Genomic DNA, 24678 nt, shown 5'->3' on the forward strand with positions numbered 1-24678 from the left:
GCTGGGGAGGACCAGTGATACAGCAAAACCAAGACCCAAACGAGGATTCAGAGGAATGGATTTAACCTGTTTGTTCCGCTATTAACTGGTCGCTATCTCTACCACGTAACAGTGCGCTGGATGAAAGGTTGCTTTGTTTAAATTTCGATTGTTTTGCGTAAAATACCAGAGTTAAAACTATACTGTTTGTGTTTAGCTAGCCGGTGATGGAGACTGGCAGCTAGCTATCTGGCGTTACTCTCCTGTCAGGCTAATAGTTAACACAACGCAGCGGCGGGGCTTTTACTGCGTGTGTTTATCGATACACGACATATCGTTAAAAACAACACACATGCTAGTTTAAGAATAAGAAAGACGAAGACGGACAGTTTACCGGCGAAGTTCAACTAGCATCAGCTGACGTTAGCTATTTAGCTGCTAACTTGCCTCGCTATCTGTCACGGGAAAATACTGAATCCTGCATGAGATGCTGTAAATATCGGCACACCCTTTACTTGATACTCGAGAACAAATATCCTATAATTTGTTTTGATATTGATTTTCAATTGGATTGTCTGTTAACCGTAGTTTTGGCAAAACGGCGGCGTCAACGAACTGCAATCTTACTGCATACTGTCAGAGACCGAGTACCGCCCGGATCAACTCGAAATGCATCATCCGGACCCTGCAGGAGACTCTGGCAGTGTTAGAAAGATGGCGCATCCGGCTGTCTTTCACAGAAGGGGGAGCAACACAAGCAGCGGGAGCGGCTCCATGCTGTCAACACCGACAAACCCGGTGGTCGGTAACAGCCACGTTTCAGCCGATGATTTTCAGCCCTCCTTGTTGATTCAGCCTCCTGCTGGTTCTTCCTCCCCGGGTCCACATCATCCTCCACCCCACACCCTGAATCTGCTTTCCCAGCCCACACAGCCAACTGGGGCTCAGATGAAAAAGAAGAGTGGTTTCCAGATCACCAGTGTGACTCCAGCACAAATATCAGTTAGTACCAATAACAGTATTGCAGAGGACACAGAGAGTTATGATGATTTAGATGAGTCCCACACGGAGGATCTGTCTTCTTCTGAAATCCTGGATGTGTCCCTCTCCCGAGCTAATGACGTAGTTGGAGCGGAGAGGAGCTCTTCAGAGGAGACGCTGAATAATTTCCATGAGGCAGAGACCCCCGGAGCTGTCTCTCCCAACCAGCCTTCACACCCTCATGCTCTGACCCAGGCACAACACCATGGTGGGGCCATGGTGAATGGGACTGTACACCATCAACATCCTCATCATCCTAACCATGTCCAGAGCTATCCTCTTTCCTCTGGGCCTGGCAGCACCCCATCTGCCCTCACTTCTGGAGCTTTACCAGGTCTCACCCAGAAAATGCCTTGTAATGTGGGGGGCCCTCAAGAGAATGTTTCCCATGCGTCCCCTCCAAGTATTGCTTCTCAGGCTGTGGGGAATGTGGTCCCGGGATCTGTCCCTGGAATGCACAGTTCTGCCACAGCCACTACAGTTAGCATAGTTAATCCCCAGACCAGCAGTGTTAGTAATGTGAATATGTTGAGCTCTGCCAATGTGCCTGTGAGAGGGGGAATCAACACGAGTGCTAGCGGTAGCAGCGGTGGCTTCTCTCTCAATGCGATAAGCAGCAGTGGAGGAAGTGGAAGTGGTGCTGTTCCAGCTGGGGGTACCCATAAGCCCACCACTAATGTCAGCATGATCCAGCAACACCAAAACATCAACTCCAGTATCACCATGACTGCTACAACTACTGCTGCTGCTGCTGTTGCCAGTGCCTCCGGAGGCATGGGGGTCTCTAGCGGGATCCAGGGAAGAGTTGGATCAACTGTAATGCAGCCTGCAAGTGCTCCTGCTACAGCTGTGGCCTCAGCTCCTGTATCATCAGCTCCTGCCATGCCTGCTCCAACTCCAGCCCCGGTGGCTACTACGAGTTCTCGCTTCAGGGTGGTGAAGCTGGACTCTAGTTCTGAGCCCTTTAAGAAGGGCAGATGGACATGCACTGAATTCTATGACAAAGAGGCCCCGCCCCCTGCTCCCAGTACTTCTTCCTCTGATGCTGGGTGTCTCAGTGCACGCCAGTTTGTTTCTGAGAATTTTGCTGGAGCCTTAGAGAGAGAAAACACAAGTGGTAGTTCTGTGAATAGTACTGTGAGCCATTACATTGAAAATACATGTAGTGGAGAGGCTGGTGGACCACCAGTGCCCCAGCAACCCCAGGATTACACCTCCCCTCCTCGGGGCTATCAAGGAGTTCTTTCCAGTGGCTTAAACATCGGGGCATCTCAAACCCAATCTCTCATGCATGGCCAGGATGTCGTCCATCCACATGTGAAGACTACTGTAGCCCCGTCAGCCCCCACAAACATTCATCAGCCTGTACCAGGCCACCAGACCACCATCGGTCTCCCCACACCTGCTGTGGCCCAGCAGCAGCTCACCTACGCCCAGGCAGTTGCTAATCAACCCCATGTCTCCTCACAGGGCATAGTGGGCGTTCAGCCGCAAAAGTTAGGCTATGCCACTCCTGCACAGCAATCGGCAGCCACCCAGCCAACAGCCCCAGTGTCAATGAGACCACCAGAGTACACCCAGCCACAGCAAGGTGTCCCCCAGGCTGCTGCTTCCCAGCCTCTTTCCAGCCAGGCTGGCTCAGGATCTTCTGTGCCAGCAAATGGAGCTTGCCAGATGATGGGAGGTCCTCAGCAATCACAGGGACTCCATCACACACAGCCCCCATCTCTTCAGGCCAACACCTCCAGCATGCCCCCTCATATTGGTGTAGCAGGTCTTGGCCAGCAGCCTCAGAGCCACCCAAGCCATCTTGATTGTCAGCAGCAGAAACCACAGTCACTCCCAACACAAATCCAGAATTCAGCCCTGAGCAGCCAGCCGCCCACCACGGTCCATCACAGCCAAGCACCTGCACAAAGCGTGCCTCCTCCCAACCCCCAGAGTGATCATCAGGCCCAGCCCCAAGCCCACAATACTGGCAACAGTGGTCGGATGCCCACTCAGGGTGTTCCTCACAGCCAGCCTTCATCTGTCAGCTTGACCCAGGACCACAGCAGTGCCCAGGCCCTTGCTCATGCTGCCCAGGCCAGTGCCCTCTATGCTAGTCTGCCTAGCTTCACCACCACACAGTTGCAGGATGCCCAGCGACTGCTTCTTCAGCACCAGTCTGCTTTGCTGGGGCTGCCCAAGCTGTCTGTGGGGGAGACTGGATCTGGATCTAACACTGGCCAGGGTCAGGAAACTGAGGGCAGTGCAACCACCTCCAGTGCCTTAACTGCACCAGCTGGTCTCAAACCTGTAGATGGAGAAGAGGATGGGTAAGAAACTTTTTATTGGTTTATTTTTTTACTATTTTATTTACATTTATTTAACTGGCTGTGGTCAATTACACCAGCCTTTGTGGAAAAATCATTGTTAAATGACACCCACACAAATCTCCTTTATGTGGGTGTTTGAGCCTAAATCAGCTGACCAACTCACTGGTGGTTGTGGCAGCTGTATGGGAAGAAGAAGTTGTTGTTCCTGCTGATAACCAGCTGACAGTGTCAAAGCTACCACATTCTGCTTGTCCTCTGTCATTAGGACACAGCACAGGACTCAGCTGGATGTTATGTCTCTTGTCTTTATCAAGTGGCTGCAGTGATTCAACATTTTCCTCAGCTGTCTGCTTGCTTGTTTCCCAGCTGTCTGCCTTACAGGACACAATTTGTACTTGGTCCACAGTTTGTCTTGCCCTGTCTCAGCACATTGTTAAAAAGCAGGAAGACCAGAGGTTGTTGTGGGATTATTTGATTATTGGTAGAATAAAGTGGTTGCAAATTGTGTTATTCTGTTGAAGGAAATGTTTTTTTTTTTCTTCATCAAAGCAAGGTGAACAAATGCTCTCCCTGCCATTTGAATGAACTCCTGAAAAAGAGATGTTAGTTTAGGGGGCATGAAAAGGAACGTGCAAGACTGTTTTTCACCCTAATAGCCTATTGATTTTTTTTTTTATGAAGACCTATCTCTTTCTTCTGCAAACAAAGTGGAAATCGGTTGGAATTTCCTGCCAGTAAGTTTTAAGAACTAATTTTTGCAGTTAAGCAGGAATTTTAATCGCCTTGCAGAAGCAGGAAATTGCTCACAATTAACTCACTCCTAAGCCCCTTTTCTTTGTGAGACCTTTGTATTATCTTAGTTCTTATCCTATAAGGATTTATGATGTTGGGCATACCTGATTTTATGATAACTAATCTCTCAGAACATAGAATGTAACACAGGCATAATGATAGTAGTTTTGTTTAGGTTTGTTTTCTTGGGTCAGATGAATTGTGAAGGATGGCATTTGTTATCACATGATGTTTAACTCAGGAATGTGGAATCTGTGTGGGGTCAGGTGGATTATTGCCTTTGATCAGCAGAATTTGTGCCAAACCAAAGCCAATGTGACAAATGGGAACATTTTCTCTGTGTATTAAGCTCAAAATAATTTTCTGTCTAATTAAAATGTAGTGTAAGTGCTGTAAGTATAATGGTGGTAGATGAAATTGGCTTGTAAAATCTATGACTTTTCATTGCTTTATGTTCTAATCTGTAAACCTACAAGAACAAGTACAAACCAAGGTAAAAACACAGTCCCTCCAGCTGATCCAAGCACACTTACGGTGCATTCACATCAGGATAGTCCACAAGGTTCGATCCAGTTGGGGTCGTGTTTCAGCTGGGGGAGGCAACATTATTCCAGACAGACACTGCATTCACAATGCACTTTTCAAAGGGATTGGACCTTTTAAAGAGATGTTTTATTTTCTACCAAAGCGAAGAAAATATAGACATGCACCACTTTTTTTTTTAGTGGTTTGGGTTGATCAGATTTCTATCAGAACTTTTACCAAATTCTTCCATGTCTGACCATGAGCTATTTCTCCCATCCATAGCTGCCTATCATCCCACACGCGTGTACATTTTTGTTCTGTTTACTTGCAATACCATGCACGATACCCACCACGATGCACTTTATTTTCTAGTCTCCTTCCTGTATTTGGTCTGCTTGAAACTGCTCCGAGACCCTATGTAGGTGAACCGAGTCCACTTCTTTGATCCATATCAAAATTTGTTTGCACATTTGCAGTACCCCAAATGAAGCTGGCTTTCAGAGCAAACAGACTAGGATTCATATTTAAAAAAAGAAAAAAAAAAGCTGATGTGAATATTACACTGAATAGTATAACAGCAATAAATATGGCAAACTGTTCAACATAGTTGTACCATGTGCAGTATTCTGTTATTATTTTTTCCTGGTTTGTTTTTTTATATAGCAAATACAGGCTAAGTATAACTAGACTTTGCTTGTCTACAGTGGATTTGCCTGATTGTTGCCTGCCATTGATCTCAGGCTGCTCTATTGTAACGGGCTTCAGTTTCTCATAAATCAACAATCTAAGCATATGGATTTTCCACTGGCCTAATCATTCTTAACTTTGTTTTTGATTCATGTTGGTTTAAGTTTATTAAAAAAAATTAATGTGATATTACATTTAAATAGTAAATTGATTATGGTACAAAGTCCCCATGACCTTAATAGATAATTTCACATAGTAAAATGATGATCATAGTGGAACTTGGGCCATGAGACAAAGTATATTTTCTACCAGGTTTCTATATAAAGAAAAATGTTAGAATTACTTTTTTTGTAGTCTTCACAGGTGCTTTGTTCAAAGGTCCTGATTGTACTCGGATGAAACATAGAGATTTTTATAAAGCTGTCTCTGATATGTGATTGTTTCAATTAAATTTACCTATGCTGATAAAAAACTAAACCACTGTAGTCCACTTAGTTTAGTTCTGGAAACATTAGCATTTAAAGTATCCCCATAAAACTACTTTAAACAAAAATACTGAACATGTGATGTGATGATGACAGTTATTCACTTCTTATAGAAGAATTCATTCACAAGAGCAGCGCCTTCGTTTTTTCACATTGCCTGTTTGACTGTCTCGACTGCAAGCTCTTTTATGAGGCATCAGCCTAACCACATAAGACAAGGTGGTAGATGAATTGAGATGTTTTTTTTTCATTTGTCTTTGGTGGTTGATAATACCAACAAAAACAACAAATATTTTTATAACGGTGACTACTACAAAAACAAATGAAATTTGATTTAAAGCATTATACTATTACTGTGCCTTTTAAAACCCACCGTTTAAAAAGGTATTATAGATATGGAGATTATCTTTTGTGTATTTATTGCAGCGATGCCTCAAAGTGTGTTAGAAATGGTTTCCAAAATTTAGAATGGTCATCCAGCATTGTGACTGCTGCACCACACGTATCCTAAACAGCCAGTAGAGATGTACTTTGTAATGACTTGTCGATCTGAAGCACTGGCTCTGCTGGAAAGGACCAAAATGGACCTTAACAGGGCAGAAGGTAGCAAAGTTAGGTAAGCATTGTCACGGGTATAGAAGAATACCACAGTCAGCAGCTGTGTAGCTTTAAGTTGCAATGATATAATGTGGTCTCTGTAGTATTGTAGTATTATTTCATGTGTTTATGTGCTATGTGTCAGAGAGCATTTGTATGAAGGATGGTGTCAGTTATACATTTGCTCTATAAGCTCTAAGGGCTGACAAGTCAATAACGGATGAGTTCAAGATGGGTGGTTAGTCAGTATGTGTGTGTGAGCAGGCCGCTGCAGGTTGACTGCTGGGGTTTTTTGGCTGAAAGTGATTTAGAATGAAGAACAAAACCTTTATCATGTAAGTGGTAAGTGACCAGGTGGTCGAACGAATTTTGTATCTAGGTTTCCTCAAATTCCTCTGTCTTCTGTATTTAAATATGTGGTTTTGTGTGATTGTTTACATGCTCTGCATTTTTGTTTTGAAATTTAATGCCAGTCTTGTGGTATTTTGTTGACACGTTAGTGAGCATTACTTGCCTTGCTTGGATTGATACGACCAAGATGTAAGACAGTGACACTGCCTTTAATAATTTGGTTTTTGTCAGTATTACTTTGGTGGTCAGGTATAAAAGGTCAAGTTTAGACTTTTTTTTTTCAGTTTTTAAATATCAGAAATGTAGCAACTTATGTTATTTGGAAAAGAAACCAAAGCAATCATACAATATATTAAGGCTGGGCGATTAACCAGATTTTAATCTTAATTACGATCTGGGTTTTCAACTATCATAAAAATAAAAGGGTGCGATTATTTTTCTCTTTGCAGCTTCCTCTCCTGCCGTCTTCAGTTGCTAATTGAGCGTCGCTGGCATTGCAGCGCTGTGCTGTAAACTCCTCATACAGCCGCTTTGGTTTCATTCAGACACTGTTGCCAACTTGGCGAGTTTCTCGCTAAATCTGGCAACTTTTTTTGTTAAAAGCGACTAGCGACAAATCTAGCAACTTTTACTGGAGTTATTAGAGACTTTTCTGGTGTTTTAGCGACTGACTTGAAGGCACATATTGTTCTGCAGTTACTGTAAGGAACGAGCAGCGGGAGTCTGTCCCGTCCTAAAGCACTCCCAGGCAGCCAGTCTCTGTCGGCTCCAGCTGCTGGTTAATGTAGAAGAATTGCAGTAGGTTGTTGAAGTTCACTACAACATAGTTTATACCATTGTCAGTGAGAACTGGCTGCATTATTTTTGTGTACATAGTTTGGCGAGTTAAATTACTGTAAAATCCCTCCATTACAGGGCGTTGCCATAGCAACGCGTCAATCAGCTGGTTCAAATCAGCTGTCTTTTACAGGTGAACGAGAGAAACACGCTGTAGCTTGACAGCGGTTGTTTGGCATGGAATGTACATCGGGGCCAACATAAAATAGTTCCTATATAAGTGGTAAAAGTGGATTAAACAACTCTGAACCGTGCATTAGACGGTTATAATGCACAACAAGGAGTCGGGAACACCACGACGTGCAGCGTTGTTTAAAATACTGGATAATTCTGTCAAACAAGATTAGAATTTTTGTCATAATCGAGTCGGTCCCACTTCAGTCCCTACAAGGGTCAAATTCCAGCAGGTTTAAGTCAACTGTGTAGGAGGAGGGACACATGGAAAAACTGGATCGCGGCCTTCATAGGACCGAATTGACTACCCATGATGTTGGGCTCTAGTTTATTTTAATTTACTGGAGCAAATATGAAACTATTCTTCATGAATGTGTGGGCATTTTGCTGCTGTTCTTGTTTTCCTGTTCTCTAGCCAGTGCCTATTGCTTGGTTACCTTACGTTTTAAGTAATAATAATCTCCTGCCAAGGTGCAGATTAGATTTGTGGTGGTGCTGGTTGGTCTATTTGCCTGTCAGCAGCGTGACTAAAAATGTTGAAATGGATTTTATTTTAACTTTAAGGAAAAGTCATAATTAGAATAAGTGATTACATTTTGTGGGTGATCCCGATTAGACATTTGAATACAGGAGATTTCTATAAGATTCTTTTCTATTGGGAGATGAGAATAATTTTGTTGTTTCAGCTTCTAACTGAACAGCTAGTGCCCAGAATGATGGGCAGAAAAATTACATCCTGCTATATGTTAAATACAATAACAGATAAACCAGTTGCTTTATCTTGGTCTCTAAGGGTGTAATTCCAGGGTCAAGGATTCAAAATAAGCTGTGGCATTTATCCTGATAATGGAAATTGGGATTTTTAGCTTGAAGTATAAATAAGAGTGTTGGCGTGGGGTTTGTAACTTAGGGGACTGTTGACCTTTTTGTTTTTTTTGCAGTTGAGTGCACCTATGGCTTGGCTGATGTTTATGCTCTTAAGTGCTTCTGGTTAATATATGAATGATGGATAACTAGTCTAACTTTTGATGTGGAATTACCTAATTTTGAGTATTCTTTTTCACATATATAGATCAAAAATATCTTTTATAAAGTTTTAAAAACTGAAACTAACTCGTGGTTGTTAACCTTCCCAAGCAAATTATGTTTACCTAACACTAATTCTTTTTATTATTGCTTGCACTTCCAAATTCCTAACAAACCCTAACAAACTTGTTGGCATCATGTGATCATATTGGCCATTTTTGGTGGCCATTTGGGTTTGATATCTACTGGTGATGTGTATAAACGTATATGAGTGTTTTGTGCTGTTATTCTGTCACTGAAAGATTTCTGATGGTGGCAGTTTTGAGAAAAACCGTCAGTGCGATATGCACTGATAACAGCAACTGAAGATTTATCATGTATGGATAAGAAGAACCAAGTTTGGCTGCTGGTTTAATTTAAAGTTCAAAAGGTATTTCAGTATCAGTATTGCAAACCTTCTTTATTGCGCTCTTAATGTCTGAAACAGTCTGACATCTAAAGGCAGATGCATATGTTTTGATTGCATCATAAGTAGGTTTATATTTTGTAACAGCTGAATCTTTTCATACCAATTTTTTAACAGATAAGTGGGATTGCTTCAGACATCCATATCAATGGATTCCTGACATACGCTTATGCACCCCCATTGTTGATTTCAATCTAGATTTATGTGTTATTTCATATGAATAACAAGGAAATGTTTTTTGTGACTAAAATTGGCTTTTTCTTGCTATCTTATGTCAGCATTTGTGCAAGTTGATACTGATTAATGGGATGGTCTAAAGAAGGGTCTATTGCTTTATGGTTCATGAATTTTTCCTTCCAGAAATGGAAATGACAGTTTCAAGTGTTTTCATACGTGACCACTCTCATGCTTACATGCATCTTATACGTTGCCATAATTGTTAAGTCAGTACATCCTCTGAAGCAGGAGTCCACAAAATTGGTTCTCAAGGGCCACTGTCCTGCAGGTTTTTTATGTATCCCTGTTCCAACACACCTGACTTGTATTAAATGGAACAGCCTATGAGGTCTGCACAATGGGTGATTAGTTTGAGTCAAGTGTGTTGTAGCAGGGAGACATGGAAAACCTGCAGGATTACAGCCATCGAGGACCGGAGTTGGGCATCTCTGCACGAAAAGGTTATTTTTAGTTAGTTTGGATTTCACTGTTTTGACAATGGTTTGTTACAGTAATACAACTATAAAGTTATTTACAGCTGTTTAAAAAAAGCATGCAAAGAAGTCAAAGATTAAAACCAACGTTTTTTGCTGTCATTAATATCTGCATCTTTTTTGGGTACTTTTTTATATGGCAGTGTCCGTATCATCTTCTCTCTGTTCCTTTTCTTCCTTGGTTTGTTGTTTTTGCTGGTTGCTTGTAGGCTGTACAACTCAATGCTGCCCCTGTGATTCTTAGGTGGTATTGTTCCATATTCTTTATCAAGTAATGGATAGCTAAGATTCTTCAAAAAATGGACTAAATTCCGCGCATAACCAACACAGCAGACGGATTAAACTGTATCCCTTTTCTATATCAAACATAAATGGGCACAAGAGCTCTTTTCTCTATAGACAGTTCCTTGTTTATTATTTGTTCCAGCACCTGGAACAAATAATGATTTTTATTTTTTTTAAACTGAAGTAAATCTTTAACTGATTTCACAACTGTGCCAAAATAGTGATCTCTTTGATATGAAAAAGCAGGTTCCTTTTTTTTTTCAAATCTATTGTTGGTGTCACTATGGTCCCAAGAATGTGTATGTGTTTCAATGTGCGAAAGCTCGGGGAATGTGGATTGGCTGATAATGTGATGGCTATCTTTGCTGCTGGCTGTTTTGATTGTAATCTTCCCCCTGGCAGTGCACGGAGTCGGTGTGACCTGGGTCTGTTGCTCATTGTGTGGAGATCAACAAGATCCCCAAAATTCACAACACAGGCGGAAGTGACCCAAGCTGACCCAGTCCAACTTAGTCAGGTCTACTGACTCTGGTTTTGACCATTGAGGATACAGCAGCTGGGGCCAGATGGAACCAGTCTTAAGAACAGTGGCACAGTTATACAGACTTTAGTTGTGATAAATCACCCCATTGCGTTATGGCCTTCTTCATCTGTGGTATCTCTGCAGGTGGTTTTGTTTAGGTATCAACTTTGAAATGATGAAACCATAACCTCTGGCAGATCTGCTTTTCACATGTCACAGTCTCATTTTACAGCAGATCTGAGGTTAAAAAAAAAAAGAAGATATTTTAAACATTTGGCCATATTTTGGTTTTTCTTTTTGGGCGTTTTGGTGCTCTGCTGAAATCTAACCTATTTTAAGAATTTGAAACTCAGACATGACAGTAACATTATCCCTCTGATTTGGAAAAGTATTGAAGTCATTCATTTGTTTGTTTTTAGTCGCAGTGGTTCACCCTTTGGAAAATCGAAGATTGACACTAAATCTGTTAGCATTATCTTACAAAGATAATGTACAGTGGCTGCCTTTAGCTTTCCTTTACAGTAGGTACAATAGTTGTTTTGCAACTGAAAACTCAGTTTAGTGTCAATTAGCATGGTGCAATCACATGAAACCCTGTTTGTTTGTGGTCCTGATCGTCTCTGTTCTTCACCCCCTCCATTTTTTTCCTTAATGTTGTTGCTCACTTTTTTCTTAGTCTTATGTCAGTGTACACACCATGCATGCCTTAATTTCAGCTGTTTTTGTGATGACGTAAAATCAAAAACAAGAAATAACAAATAAGTATAAACCTCTGTAGGATGGCTCATGTAGTTATTACATTGTAAAAGTGTATAAGGAAATCATTCATATTCAAACATTTAAAACTGGGAAAGCTTAACAACTTTAATTCTTCCATTATAAATAAGTATTAATAGTTTTTAGGTTGGAAATTGTACAAAGGAATTAATTGCAGAGAAGAACTTGGTCTACCAAAATAGTCAAAGTCCAAAGGTTTCAGGGCACTTCAACAAGCCTTGTTGTTGTATTATTTTAATATGTTTATGGTGAACAAATGTGCAAATCGTGCTTTTTTTTTTTTTTTTTTTTTTTTTTTAAAAAGAACAAATGCGGCAATGTCATTTTAACATTATGTTATGGCTGTTTATATAGTGCCCTGGTTTGCCCATAAACAAAATACTTCACTAAAAGTAAACAGCAATTGTTATTTGTTATGCAGCTGACACCTCCCCCATTTTTTTCAACCACAAAGACCAAGCCAGAGAGCACCAGAACACAGCAGAGCAGCAACATGCTGTGTGTGTGTTTGTGTGTGAGTGTGTGAGTGGGAGGGAGGTCTCATCACACCAATGAATTTTTACTCTTCTTTTTTGTTTTTCTTTACAAAATGGTGAAGGTATCAGTGATGCATAATTCTGCGGTTGAGGTTATTTCATGATGGTGGAATAGACATTTATATAAAAACTACTCTGTTGCATGTCTCTGAGCCCCCTCCCCACTTTTTGCTGCTTGTTTGTGTGCTTTGAGCAGACATATCATTGATTTTGTTTGTGTCTGCCCCTTTCTTGCTGATTGCTTATTTTTCCATCAATAAACAGGATTGTTTCACTTAAGAGTGCTGTGGGAGAACTAATGGCCTGTAATGGATGATAATGCATTGTGTTTAGTTTGCCTTTCATCTTCGAGAAAAATTGCTTGCCAAGCCCAAGAACACTTTTTTTTGTGTGTTCTTTGTGAAAAACAGCTTCTGCTGCTTCTGATGCTGTTTGTATTTTTACTAGACAGAATTCAGTCTTCTTTTTAAGTTATCATTACCATGCTGAAGATATCTGTTGTGATGAATTTCTCACTGTTTCACTCAGGTTACTGTTTTTGCATGATTTTCCTGATGTCATTACCTTTCCAACATGCTGAACTCTCAGTACTCATTTGGTTCGGCGCCGATCTAAAACGACAGCGTCAAGGCTTTGCAAAATATCTCAGGAACCACATCACGAAACTTAAAGGGGTGCTATTATGGTATTTCGAGTTTTCTGAGCTTTCTACAGTGTTACAGGGTTGAATCCTCATCTGACATGTGAACGGCACCGTTTTTTATCACCTAAACGCATTTTTGAGTTTGAGTTCCAGCACTCTCTGCGTTCGGTTTCCATGGCGATGAAAAACGCGTCGTTTTAGAGAGATTTTCCTACTTGGAAATCCTTGTGACGTCCCGGGGGATAAGGTTCGGTGATTGGTTGCCTTCTACTGGTTAACAAGTGCATGTACAAATACATCAGGCGGGTGGAAAACGTCGGATAAAGTTATTTTGAACGTTGGCTGGTGAGTTGACCAAAGAGAGACATCCTGCTGCATTCGTTGCTGTGGGTTGCTGTTTTCCACTTCGTTTTCAGGGTCTGATTCAGGTTCCAACATGTAGGGCTGTATGCTATGTGTTGTTTTTTTTTTTTTATTGAGTTCATATTAGCCTAATCCTTCTGTTTATGTGATGTTACAATGATGGCGAAAGCAGGTGCGGTGCGCGCTCCCACTATAGTGCAGTGGCGGGAGGCGGGGCTTAATGCGGAAGAGTCTCAATCCACTCGTTTTGCCCATAGACTGATCTGACAGCCTATGGAGAGGGTTGGTCTGAAGTAAATAAAGCCATTTGTGACAATAACTCCACCAATCCCAGCCCTTCTGGTCTCAGAAATAAAAATAAATTGGCCTGAAATGCACATAATAGTTCCACTTTAATGAGGAAAACTGCTATCACAAGCACACTCTTTGGGTGACCTATCATGAGCTAGGAACAATTCCAGCCTTTCGAGAAGGTTTTCAATCCTGCTGTTATGTGCTGTGCCATTTCTGGGAACTTTGCATGTGAATTCCACGGCGCTACATTCATGATTCATTACATTTTTTTGAATAAAAATGTGTCAATTATGTTAGCGGACTTCCATATTGAAGCTAGATGTAAACACTGATGATTTTCTGTGGGTCTCATGACCAATCAGATGCTCAGATTTCTTCTTTTGTTTTTATGACAGTGGCATCCAATCGGAGCAGCCAAAGATCAGTGTGAGTTGAAATAGTTATCTTCCAGACTAAAAAACAAAGTAATAATGTTTTTTCTTTCATAAAAAAAATAAATAAATAGAAACAAAACAGGCAGGTCCGTCAGTTAATCCCCTGGGAGTGTGAGATGTGTGATGTAGCCCTCTGTCTTTGTTCCAGACATAAACTGTTTCCAAGAGTGGTACAAGTTACTCAAGAAGGGAGGGAGAAAAATGAAAAAATGTAAATGAATTTTGTTGTGTTTATGTTGGAATATTGGGATCTTTTTCTCCTGATAGTCAAGGCCTGAGAGAAACACATTTATAAATGAATAAGCTTCCACATTGTTGATCTGTGTCTGTTTTAAATGAACTTCTGTGATGTTCAATTTCCGTTTTGTTTTCTCTTTTTTTATATTCTTATAGCTATTGATCCATCCATGTGGGATCATTTTAGAATGCATATTATGATTGCGCAAGTTGTCCTGGAAAAAAAAAAAATTCATTACTTGACTGCGTGTGAAAGGGTTGAGATTATATATCCATTAATAGACAAAGAGGTCAGGCGGACAAAAAATAGCAATAAGTAGCTTGGAGTTTTAAGGCTTAAAGAACTCTATCTTCATGGGTCCCCAAGAGGGTTCACTGATAGACCACTCTCCTTCTTTTACCTCATGTATATATCTCTGGATGACATTAATAATTAAGCTTTTTCTGAGCTGAACATGTATGTCCAGAGGGAAAAGTGACAGATCAGTGAGTTAATATAAATATAAATGACTAATTAACTGGTCATAACGGCTGTTTTTTAACGGTTGAGTATTTTTTTAATTTCTGGGCGGGGTACAGTTTACAGAATAAAGTTAAAAGAATGACGTTTGCTCTTTAAGGGCGCTTTCACATCAGCTTTTTTTGTTTTTATTCAAATCCTAGTCTGTTTGCTCGAAAGTCTGCTTTGTTTAGGGACATGTGAATGCGCCAAACAAAGTAATATTCAGACAAAAGTGAACTTGGTCCACCTACAAACACAGGTCTTGGTCCACTTCAAGCTGACCAAATACAGGAAGTGGACTACAAAGTCTCAAAAAAAGTCATTTCCTGCGTTTGCCATAATTGTGGGTAAACGTGGGCCATTTTAGACAAACACTGCTTGTACTCACAAATGAACTTAAATCTCTAGAAATGGCTTGTGATCAAATGTCGAGTAATACTAATATAGGGTCATAAGGTCCTACCCTCTGTTTTGCTAAATATCAGTGCAGCGCCACCTTCGGTGAGAATGGGGGTATATATTTCTAATGGTTTGGCTCTTGTGATCAGAGTGCAGGGTTAACGGGATCTCAGTCCACATTGACCCCCCCCCCCCCCCCCCCCCCCCAAACAACTGAGCCCAGTTCTGAGGGTGACAGAAATGAACAGCACACCAGCTGGTCTACTCCAGATAAGAGAGAGAAAGGTGGTCAAAGCAGAAAAAGTTGCCTGTTAGTGGTGAATATCCAGTTTTGCTACAAACTTCAGCAATAGCTGCCACAGCTCTTCTGGTTACAAGCAGTCCCATGTCTGCCAAACCACTGCTATGTGATGCGAGGGGCGTTAACCCAGGAGCTTCAGCCCAGGAGAAATCATCTTATCTCCAGCGCCTGACCAGTTTATAGACAGAAACAGGAATGACTGTTTCTGCCAGAGTTTTTACCTGTTGTAGAAACAACAGACTAGAGCAGGACAGCTACCAAAATGTTGCACTTAAGGAGCAAAAAGAGCAGAAAGGAAGATGAGATTTTTGTTGGGTGGTGTGGTGGCATAGTGTTTAGCAGTTCTATGATTCTTCAAGTTTGGCTTTGACATTGTCACTCCAAATACTAATTAAGTCCAAAACTTCACTTTCTTTCCTTTGATCAGCTGCATGAACATTTTGCACCGTGATAATATGGCCAGATTCCACTTCCACCAGTGCAGAATTGTGATGTTTGTCTCATTCCTGTGACATGAAAGGTGGATGAAATGCAGCATTACTGTTCAGGCTGAGGTTACTTCTATGCCGATCGGATATAAGTAGATGATTTGAGACTACATATGAATGTGGCCAGGGTCAGATTTAAAAAAATTGGATCTGTGATGTTCAGACGGTTATTAAAAAAATCTATATGATTCACACACGGTCAAAAAAGTTTAATTGTTCTCAAGGATGCATTGAGCCTAAGCTATTGGGTAAAGCAACTCTAATATCACCAGTCAGTTGTTTTTATTTTACTAGCAGATGTATTTTCAACTTTTATCTGGAATATATTTTGAGTAAAAATGACTGCAAATATCAGATTAGATTGTCAGGCTGGACGATTGGGTAAAAGGATTAGTTGCAAGGAGATGTCCTATTATTGAACTACACCATCATAAATGTACTTTGCATTGATGGATTTAATCCTGTGTTTCAGACCCTTTCTGTTGTTCCCAAAACTTACAAAGTTAGAGGAGCGCTAATAACTTTTTTTTGCCAGGGAAAGTCAACAGCATGTAGGACATGTCACTTAAATATTACAGATGAAAAGTATAATGATATGAAAAGGAGTCGATTGAAGTTGCATCTTCTGCCACGCATTTTTATTTTTAGGTTTTAGTGGGCTGCTGCTGTCATCCCCCTAACCATGCAGGCAATGTGCTGAATCATGGCTGGCATTCCTGTGGCCAGAACACTGTCCAGTCAGCTCAGGGAATGCCACACACACACACACACACACACACACACACACACACACACACACACACACACACACACACACACACACACACACACACACACAGTAAAGAGAATGCAATGAATGACTTTGCTTTAAGCATTTGGATTCTTGCTTTTCTTTTTTTTTTGCGCCAATGTGCCTGAAATGGTTTGTTCCATTTCTGTTTAATGCAACTGCAGAGTCTTTTTTTTTTTTTTTTTTTTTTTTTTCCCCATTGATCACTGTGGGATTTGCACAAATGGACTATAGTTGACTATTAAATGTTGATTATCAGGAAGTTTAGCTTCCTTTACTCTCCCAGAGCAGTCACAGGAGACCCATAATTGTGCTGAAATGTGGCCAAAGACATTAAAATCCTTTTGTGATATTATCAAAATATTTGAGTAAAAACATAGTGATATTTTTTGGCTGTTTCATCCACCCAACCCCTACCCTCCCAAAACGTGAAAAACCAGCAGAGAAATCTCATAATTATATATTTGACTTGAGACAGTAATAAATAACTTTCCTTGCCTGCACAGTTTTACAAGTATACCTTTTTTATTGATACATGCTAAAACTAACTTATCACTTCATTAGTTTCTTTTAGAATCATGAAAGTTAATGCTTTTAGCCTTTTTTAAATCAGCTCCAATGATGTAAGAGTTTTAAAGTGTGTCTTTTCTCATAGGGTTTCACTTTCACTCACTTTGCTTTGTAAGAACTAATCCCCTGCTATGCTGTGGCCTGAATGATTGGGCAGCTGGACCGAGGGGGTCACAGTTTCTTTATTTTACATCTTTTTCTTTCTACTGTGTAGCTTGGTGCTTCTCTTTGTAGCTCAAATATAGATTGGCTTGTACTGAAAATATTGCCAAATACAATTTGTTTTGCTTCTCATGACGGAAATTTTAGATGGATTGTAAATATCAAATAACCATCCAAAAGAGAATATTAATGATAATTTGATAATGTCCCCTAATACAGCTGGATGTGCAAATAGATTGATTAGCTTTGACAGCTGACATGTTTGTTCTGCTTTTTTTTTTTTTAATCTTTAGATTAAACACAACCAAGTTTCCTGTGGCTGCTGTTGACACAGTCACTGTAGCGCTGCTGAAAAGCCATACCCCACAGATGCTTTTCAGCTCTGTAAACAATGCTGTACTACCCCCTGCTGGTTGACAAGCTGTGACCAGCCTACCAGCAGGTTCTTCATACTTCATGCAATGTGGGTTATATGATCATCTGAATGCTCTTTTTTTTTTTTATTTTTTTTATTTTTAAAACTGCAATAGTATCATATTTGCCATTTTCTGTCTTCAAATTGACCAGATACCATAGGAAGCAGCTGTGATTGCTTTTCTTCTAATCTTTCTGCCACATGCCAGCATACCTGCAAAAAGTGTTGCAGATATTAATTCCCTAAACTGTAAATTTGCGTTTGGCCAAACTGTAAGTTGAATCATTTCTGCATCTACAGTAAGGTGTGCCATTTTAACACATGAATGGAAATGTGTATTTCTTATCCAGACAAATTCAATATTCACGTGTCTGCAAGCACTTATTTCAGGAAGCAGCCTCTTGTGTCCCTGGCTTTTGAATTTGTGCTTTGGTGATATTTCATGCCAGTAGATGGCAGTGTGGAGCCAGGCACGTAGAGGAATGTTTGGCTCTTATAAAGCAGCTTTGTGAGCTTGCAGGGTTTTAAAAGACATCCAGTGAAGCCTCAAGTCATACTGATGAAGTATGACTTCGGTGTTGGTCTAGGAATGAGCCAGTAGTGGTTAATATTATTTATTAGATTTACATCATTTCATTATTTATGTAACAAGGGTAATTTCCTGTGAGGTCACTTTACTCTTTACTGTTAAATGAGTTTTTCTGAAAAGTAAAGTACAGATAGAAGCATGACATCTTTCCATTCGTGGTTTAAATATCAAACTTTTCAAACAGTAGCAGGTCGTCAAGGACTCTTAACAGAACTTGGGAAGTTTTTCCTCACTGATGCGGCTCCTCTTTTTTTGCTCTGTCCCCTTCACTTTCTTTTCCTCTTTTTCCTTGACTATTTTCTTTTTTTTTGTTTTCTTTTTCCAAACTCCTTTTTTGATGCTATAGTCAAGATGCACGTTCAAAATTAAGGATGTGCTTATACTTCCTTGTTAGCATTTGACACGATGCATAAGGTGAAAATCGGCTGCAACATCATACGATGTCCCAGAATGCCAGATAGGATGCCACTGGGCAGCAATAGCCACTGAAATGCGCTTAATAGATGTCACATTGCCATCAAACAAGTTTTAAGGCTGGAAGGTTACGTAATGAGTCTTCAATATTGCCATAACATTACATTTTTCTACCACCACAATTCAAACTTTTTCACAGCTGTGGCTGATCTATACAGAGCACATCATTGTCCATATGTTCACAGGCAAACTCCACAAGGATGTCAGGCAGGTACTACTGCTAAAGTAATTATATCAAGGTTAGATTCAAGTGTACTAATCCAGATAATCCAGTTTTATTAAATTGGGAAACACGTTTTGATTTCAGTCTGGATTTATCCTTACAACAATCATGAAAACAAGATAACCGGTTTAAAGCATCTATTATGGACAAAGTTCGTGAATGTATTGTAAATTAGTCATCAAGGCAGAAAATGTATAATGAGATTAATATAATGAGGCGATTTGCAGAAGAACCTTAGATTTGAGTAGCTAATCCATATTTGTTTAAAATTGTTCTTAATTTCATATCAGAGTGCAAATGTTGGTAAATTCCCATCTGCTGTGGCTGAAAACAGATTGTTCTGACTTTTTTGCAAGTTATAAAAAGCTGAATAAAAAAGTGGTTCTGAGACATTGCAGTTCTGATTGTGACCACAAGACGGCATGGTTGAGTACTAATAAGCTGGTTCTTGTCAGCCTTTGTTTCATCCAGAAGACAGCTTTTCTCACTTTCAGTCACCACTTTCTCCATCACCAGTCTGTGCAGTTGACAGTTCTGGTAAACTCAAAATGGCGACCAAGCTGCTGTTGCATCTGTGCTTGGTGTCAAACTCAGAAATGTCATGACGGCTGTTTGTATTTGCTTGACTGTAAAACCCTGGAAGGAACAATGGCATCTTCGTTTGTTACTTAGCTGTCCTTATGATAGCCCTGCTTTCGTCAGGGTTTAATCCTGTTGACGTGAATCTGAAGTTAATCCACTCACTGCTCTGTCCTGTTGTCTTCTCTTGTAATGTGACATCAGAGTAGGCAGAGAACTGGGCCAAGGATTGTGGCCAAATGTTTCCAGGTATTGATTTGATTAACTTTCCCAGACCCAAAACGCGTGATGTAAAGGCAGAGAAGACAATAGATCATTCAGCTGTAAAATATCAAGACATGCTTTTTATATTACTTTGGTGATAAACCAGCTGAAATGACTAAAACATATGTCATAATAACATATTACTTAACTATGTTTGCAAGTAAAATTCAAGTTTTGTGTTAGGTCTTTAAGCAGCAGTAAACATTTTATAAAACAGATTTATTTTGAGGTAGCTCTTCTCAATTTTGAGAGTGTTGAAACAAATCAATATTAGTAATGGCAGTCTAAATTCTTTGGCTAATCAATAAGTGATCAGTTCTGTTACAGCCTGACCTATCAGTCTGACCCCCAGTTTAAATTAAATTGGAGCAGAGTAAACGCTGAGGTCATCAGTTTCAATGGCATATCACTTGGCTGCAGAGTATGGGGGATGGGATGGAAACACCTCCTGCTTTGACCAGACATTACTTAATTGCTTTGTGGTTCTGAGGAGTTTTTAGGCACAAGAGACTCGCACATAAACACATAATTTGTAAGATGCTTGTGGTTGTGAGGTGGAGTCTGTGTGTGGTGTAAAACTTTGTTCCAGACACCAGTGGGAGTATTTTTTTCCCCTTCCCTATAAAGATGCTAAAGGATAAGTTTGGAGCAGGATAGTATGGGCTGGGTATCACCACTAATTTTCCTGAATCAGTTCGATTCAGAACGGCCAAATTTGATTAGATTAAATTCAATATCTATTAAATTAGATACTTGGGTAATACCTGTTATTCTTAAGACATTTTCAGATAACCATTTTTAAAAGAACCCTTAGCCCTTTTCCATGACCATCAAAGTCAGTTGTCTGGGATTACTGTCAGATTACTGTAGTAAACTGATGGGATACATCTATGCTTTTCTAAAATATGATATGCAAAATACAATAAACATTTACCAGTCAATTATCAGGTTTATTTTAGAGTAGGTGCATGTGTGGAGTGACATCACTTCATAACAATAGGTGTATTTAGCCATAACTCAGTCTTGGCATTAGCTGCTAATGTGGTAGGTAATAAACTGCTTAATAATTTATATTGAATGAATCCAGTGATGAATGGAAAAAATTCTAAATTTGGCATTATTTCTACAAGATCACTGTTTTTCAGCATAATGTTGACATATCACGGTTGTGAACATAATCCACCAAAAACCCACTTATCTTCCTTATCCTCTCCCACCCTATTTTCCAGCTCTTCGTTTAGAACGATCATTTGGTGTCCAGAAACAAAGTTTTTACGAGTGTCGTTTTAAAAATCTGAATTTGGCATAATCTGCGAGAGCAGCTGGTTTCGGACAGAAGTGACATGGCAACATCTCAGTTGTGGTTGAATATATGCAAAGATATCACCGAGCATCAGCAAGCCACACAAGAGAAAGGTTACTGTTGTCAGCAAAAAAGGAAACGTATTGATTTCTGATTGTCAGGAATTGGTATTGGATTAATTCAATTTTTATCTCATTTAAATCATATTATATAATTTGCTGTAGAGATGTAATAGAAGAATTAGGACTTTCTGTGTGTGTTCAAGACCCTGACAAGAGAGCAATAAGATGGTTTCATCAATACAAACCTCTTGAAATTATGATGCTGATTTGTATTAAGAAAACCATCTCTACACCATTATTGTTACTGGTCAGAAGCTACCAAGTCCATCATGACTTAGTTTTTGTAATTCACATCAATCCAACAAACATTTAGCATTGTGTGGTGCATGGGCACATTTAAGATGGCCAAATGGAAATCGAAACCTTCAGTTACACTTCATACTATTGTTATTTGTCAGATATGGGGAACAAATTTAAAAAAAAAAAAAAAAGGCTTGTTTTTGCATCTAATTAATCTTGAGTGGCATTACTTAATTAATTTTAAAGACTTATTGAATTTCTCTGAAAAGATTATGACTGCAGCTGCTTAATTTTCTTCTATGACAAAAACTGTAGATGTATATTACAAGATCTGACCTCAGATTTCTGATTTAAATTATTGTGAAAAAGCACCAAGGAGTACATTCATGTATTATACCAACACACGGTGGGGCCACTAGATGATTGGAAATCTTTTGTATGTGTGAAAAGGGCTTGTGATGTGCACCAGTACTGTCTTCCTTTCATGGCCCTCTCTCCTCGTCTTTGCTGCCGATCGCATTATCTCTGTTATGTGCAGTCTGGACTTCAGCGCCATGTTCTTTGGCTGCTAATCCTTCTAATACCAGATTTCACCCTTCATTATTCAAACCTGCTGCTCACATACCCATCACTACTTATGTAACCTCAATAGTGCGTGTGCTTTTGGTAGATGTTATAGACTTATTCTGCAAGGTACAGTGCATTGCAAAAGTCTTCCACTGCCTTGTATGTCTTCATATGTTAGGGCAGCATGTACAAAGATGCAGTTATAAATGGAAAAACACAATACAAGTTCAATATTTAGTTTTTTACATTTCTAAAAATGGTTAAAAATGTAGTATTTGATTTGTCCACTTTTTTTTTTTTTAAATTTTCCAGCTCAGCTTTCCTAGGTGAGCTTTATTTTACTTTTTAAATTTGGTCCTAAGAAATGGTCCTCCAGGTTGAGATCAGAATCATCTGCATCTGCATTGCAATGCCTCTTTAAAATAAAAAACAACACAAACCAAAAACCCAAACATTTTCCCCCACCCCTACTGCACATCAAGCCAGGCTCAAGTGTTCAATTAATGTTTTTCTTTTTACTTTTTAGATTTAAAGTGATCTGGATTTTTTTTCTTTTCTTTTTTTTTACAATAGCAACAAGTTTTTCATATTTGAATGATCCAAAAGTAAGGTTTACGTGAGTTCACAATACACAACCTGACAATACAGACAAACATACAGGGAAATGCAGCTTTCAGTAAATGATCAAGGACAAAGATTAGGCTAAATCTAAACAAAAATGCAGCCAATGTCCAAAGAAAACCTTTCTCCTTAAAGGCTATATCATAAACAAATGTCCATTTTACCAGACCTGTGGCTTGTCCTTACAAAAAAAAAAGCACAGGAGCAACTCTCATCTGATTGTTTTGATCAGGAGCAGAGGGCCGTCCTCCCCTGGACTGTTTTTCTTTCCTTTTAATTTAACTAAAGACTGAAAAAAATTTAATAAATTTTACCTCATTAACTCCTTGTAATTGTTAGTTTTCCTTTCGTTTTACAGACAATATTGCTCTTTGCTCCAAAGGATGTTCAGTCAACCAAAGCTGCAAGGGTGTGGAGTGTGAAAGATGCTGCTGACTGAAAGTTGAGTTTTGTTTTTTTTTTAAATTTCAACAAAAACCACCTGGGTAACGTCACATAGTTAAAACAACTGTTGGTTACGGGAGAAACTCCCACAAAAATGACTGGGGCATATTCAGTGTGAGTGGGTCACAGATTTTTTCCCTTTTTCTTTTCTTACTTTTGTGGACATGAGTTTTTTTTTTTTTTTTTTTTAAACTGATCATGCACCTAGATCACCTTTATTGTGAAGCTCTGCAGGAGTATTTCCAAACATTGCACTTATTGTGAGAAAAGTTTGCATACTGCACAGTGAAGCCAGTGGGATATTTTTCTGCTGCTGGTTCTGTGATTCAGAATGGGGAACTAGGGATGGTGGATGATATCTGGTTTATGCAGCATTCTCCCAATCACATGAATAGAGCCCACAAGTAGCAAAATAACAGACTATTGGAAGGTTATCTAGTAGTTCAGTGGGATAATATACAAATTAAAACAAAAAAATCTTAAGATGAAGCTCTGCTTAAAATAAACCTTCACACAGGCTATGTTTACCGTCTTTTCCTTTTTTGTTGTAAATGAAAATGATATGACATTTATCACATTAGATATAAGAACAAATAAAATGTTGCTCAAAGTATTTATTGTAGCAACCTTGTCAATCCAATGTAATAAAAGAAGTAGAAAGATAAAAAATATTAAGATATATTTAAAGCATGTGCTGTAGCATGCAAAAGTATTCACCCTCTTGGCATATTTCCAATTTGGGTTTTGCAAGCCACTGAATGAGTTAATGCTCCTCTATGTTCTCCCTCAGTTTCTGACTCACTGAGAGACAGTACTGATACTGAGGTGATAGATCCAGGTCATTCTAGCTCTTGTATCTCTACCTGACTCACTCTCCCTCCCTCCTTCTGTTCCCTTTACCTTTCCCCGTCTGTGTGAGTTTAGCACTGAGAACTTGCTGCTGTCAGCCCAAATGGCCCTATAGTACCTCTCTCCTACGTATGAAGGCCAAAATGGCTACTCATCATTCCTCCCTGCCTCTGACTGACTCACTCAGTAGCTCTGTGTCATTCTCCATAGTCAGGGTGTGAATATGGAAAAACCACTGCCAGGGCTTACTGGTAAAGTCTTTGTGTGCTTTCCACTATCAAACTAGAACTCAGCCAAAAGCTTTTACAATTCAACAATTCAATAGTTCTCTTTTTTTCATTGCTGGGGCGTGCTTTCCCCCTTTTTTTTTCTTTTCATTGGCATCTACAGTCCACATTTCCCCAGAAGCACAGCAGAAATGGACTGCAGACTTCTTCCTGTAATATGTACTGGAGGCACTGGGGGAGAAAAGAAGCAAAACTGACCTACATACAACCCTTTGCTCATTGTTATCTAGATAAATAGCTGCAGTGATGAATCTCGCAGACTGTTTATGGTTTGAGTCTGTATTTTCAGTCATTCTAATGTTGTGCTTTAAAAAAGCTGATTGTATGAAACCACAAAAATAAACCAGAGGCTGTGTTTGTGGTGTCTATATTTGACCACTTATTTATATAGAATTATTTTGTGAGTTTA

The 24678-nt window shown here is 39.6% G+C and overlaps 1 protein-coding gene across 1 annotated transcript in view; it reads left to right on the forward strand.

The window, feature by feature from the left end:
- Nucleotides 1–24678, forward strand: part of LOC306766390 (TSC22 domain family protein 1-like) — a 33640-nt gene continuing 8962 nt past the window's right edge. Inside the window, exons 1-2 of the mRNA XM_079254122.1 lie at nucleotides 1–127; nucleotides 568–3338. Coding sequence (XP_079110248.1) covers nucleotides 649–3338 — 2690 coding nt within the window. The 5' untranslated portion in view covers nucleotides 1–127; nucleotides 568–648. The remainder of the gene's footprint in view (nucleotides 128–567; nucleotides 3339–24678) is intronic.

Source organism: Telmatherina bonti (assembly GCF_933228915.1).
Source record: "Telmatherina bonti genome assembly, chromosome: 15".
Lineage (NCBI taxonomy): Eukaryota > Metazoa > Chordata > Actinopteri > Atheriniformes > Telmatherinidae > Telmatherina > Telmatherina bonti.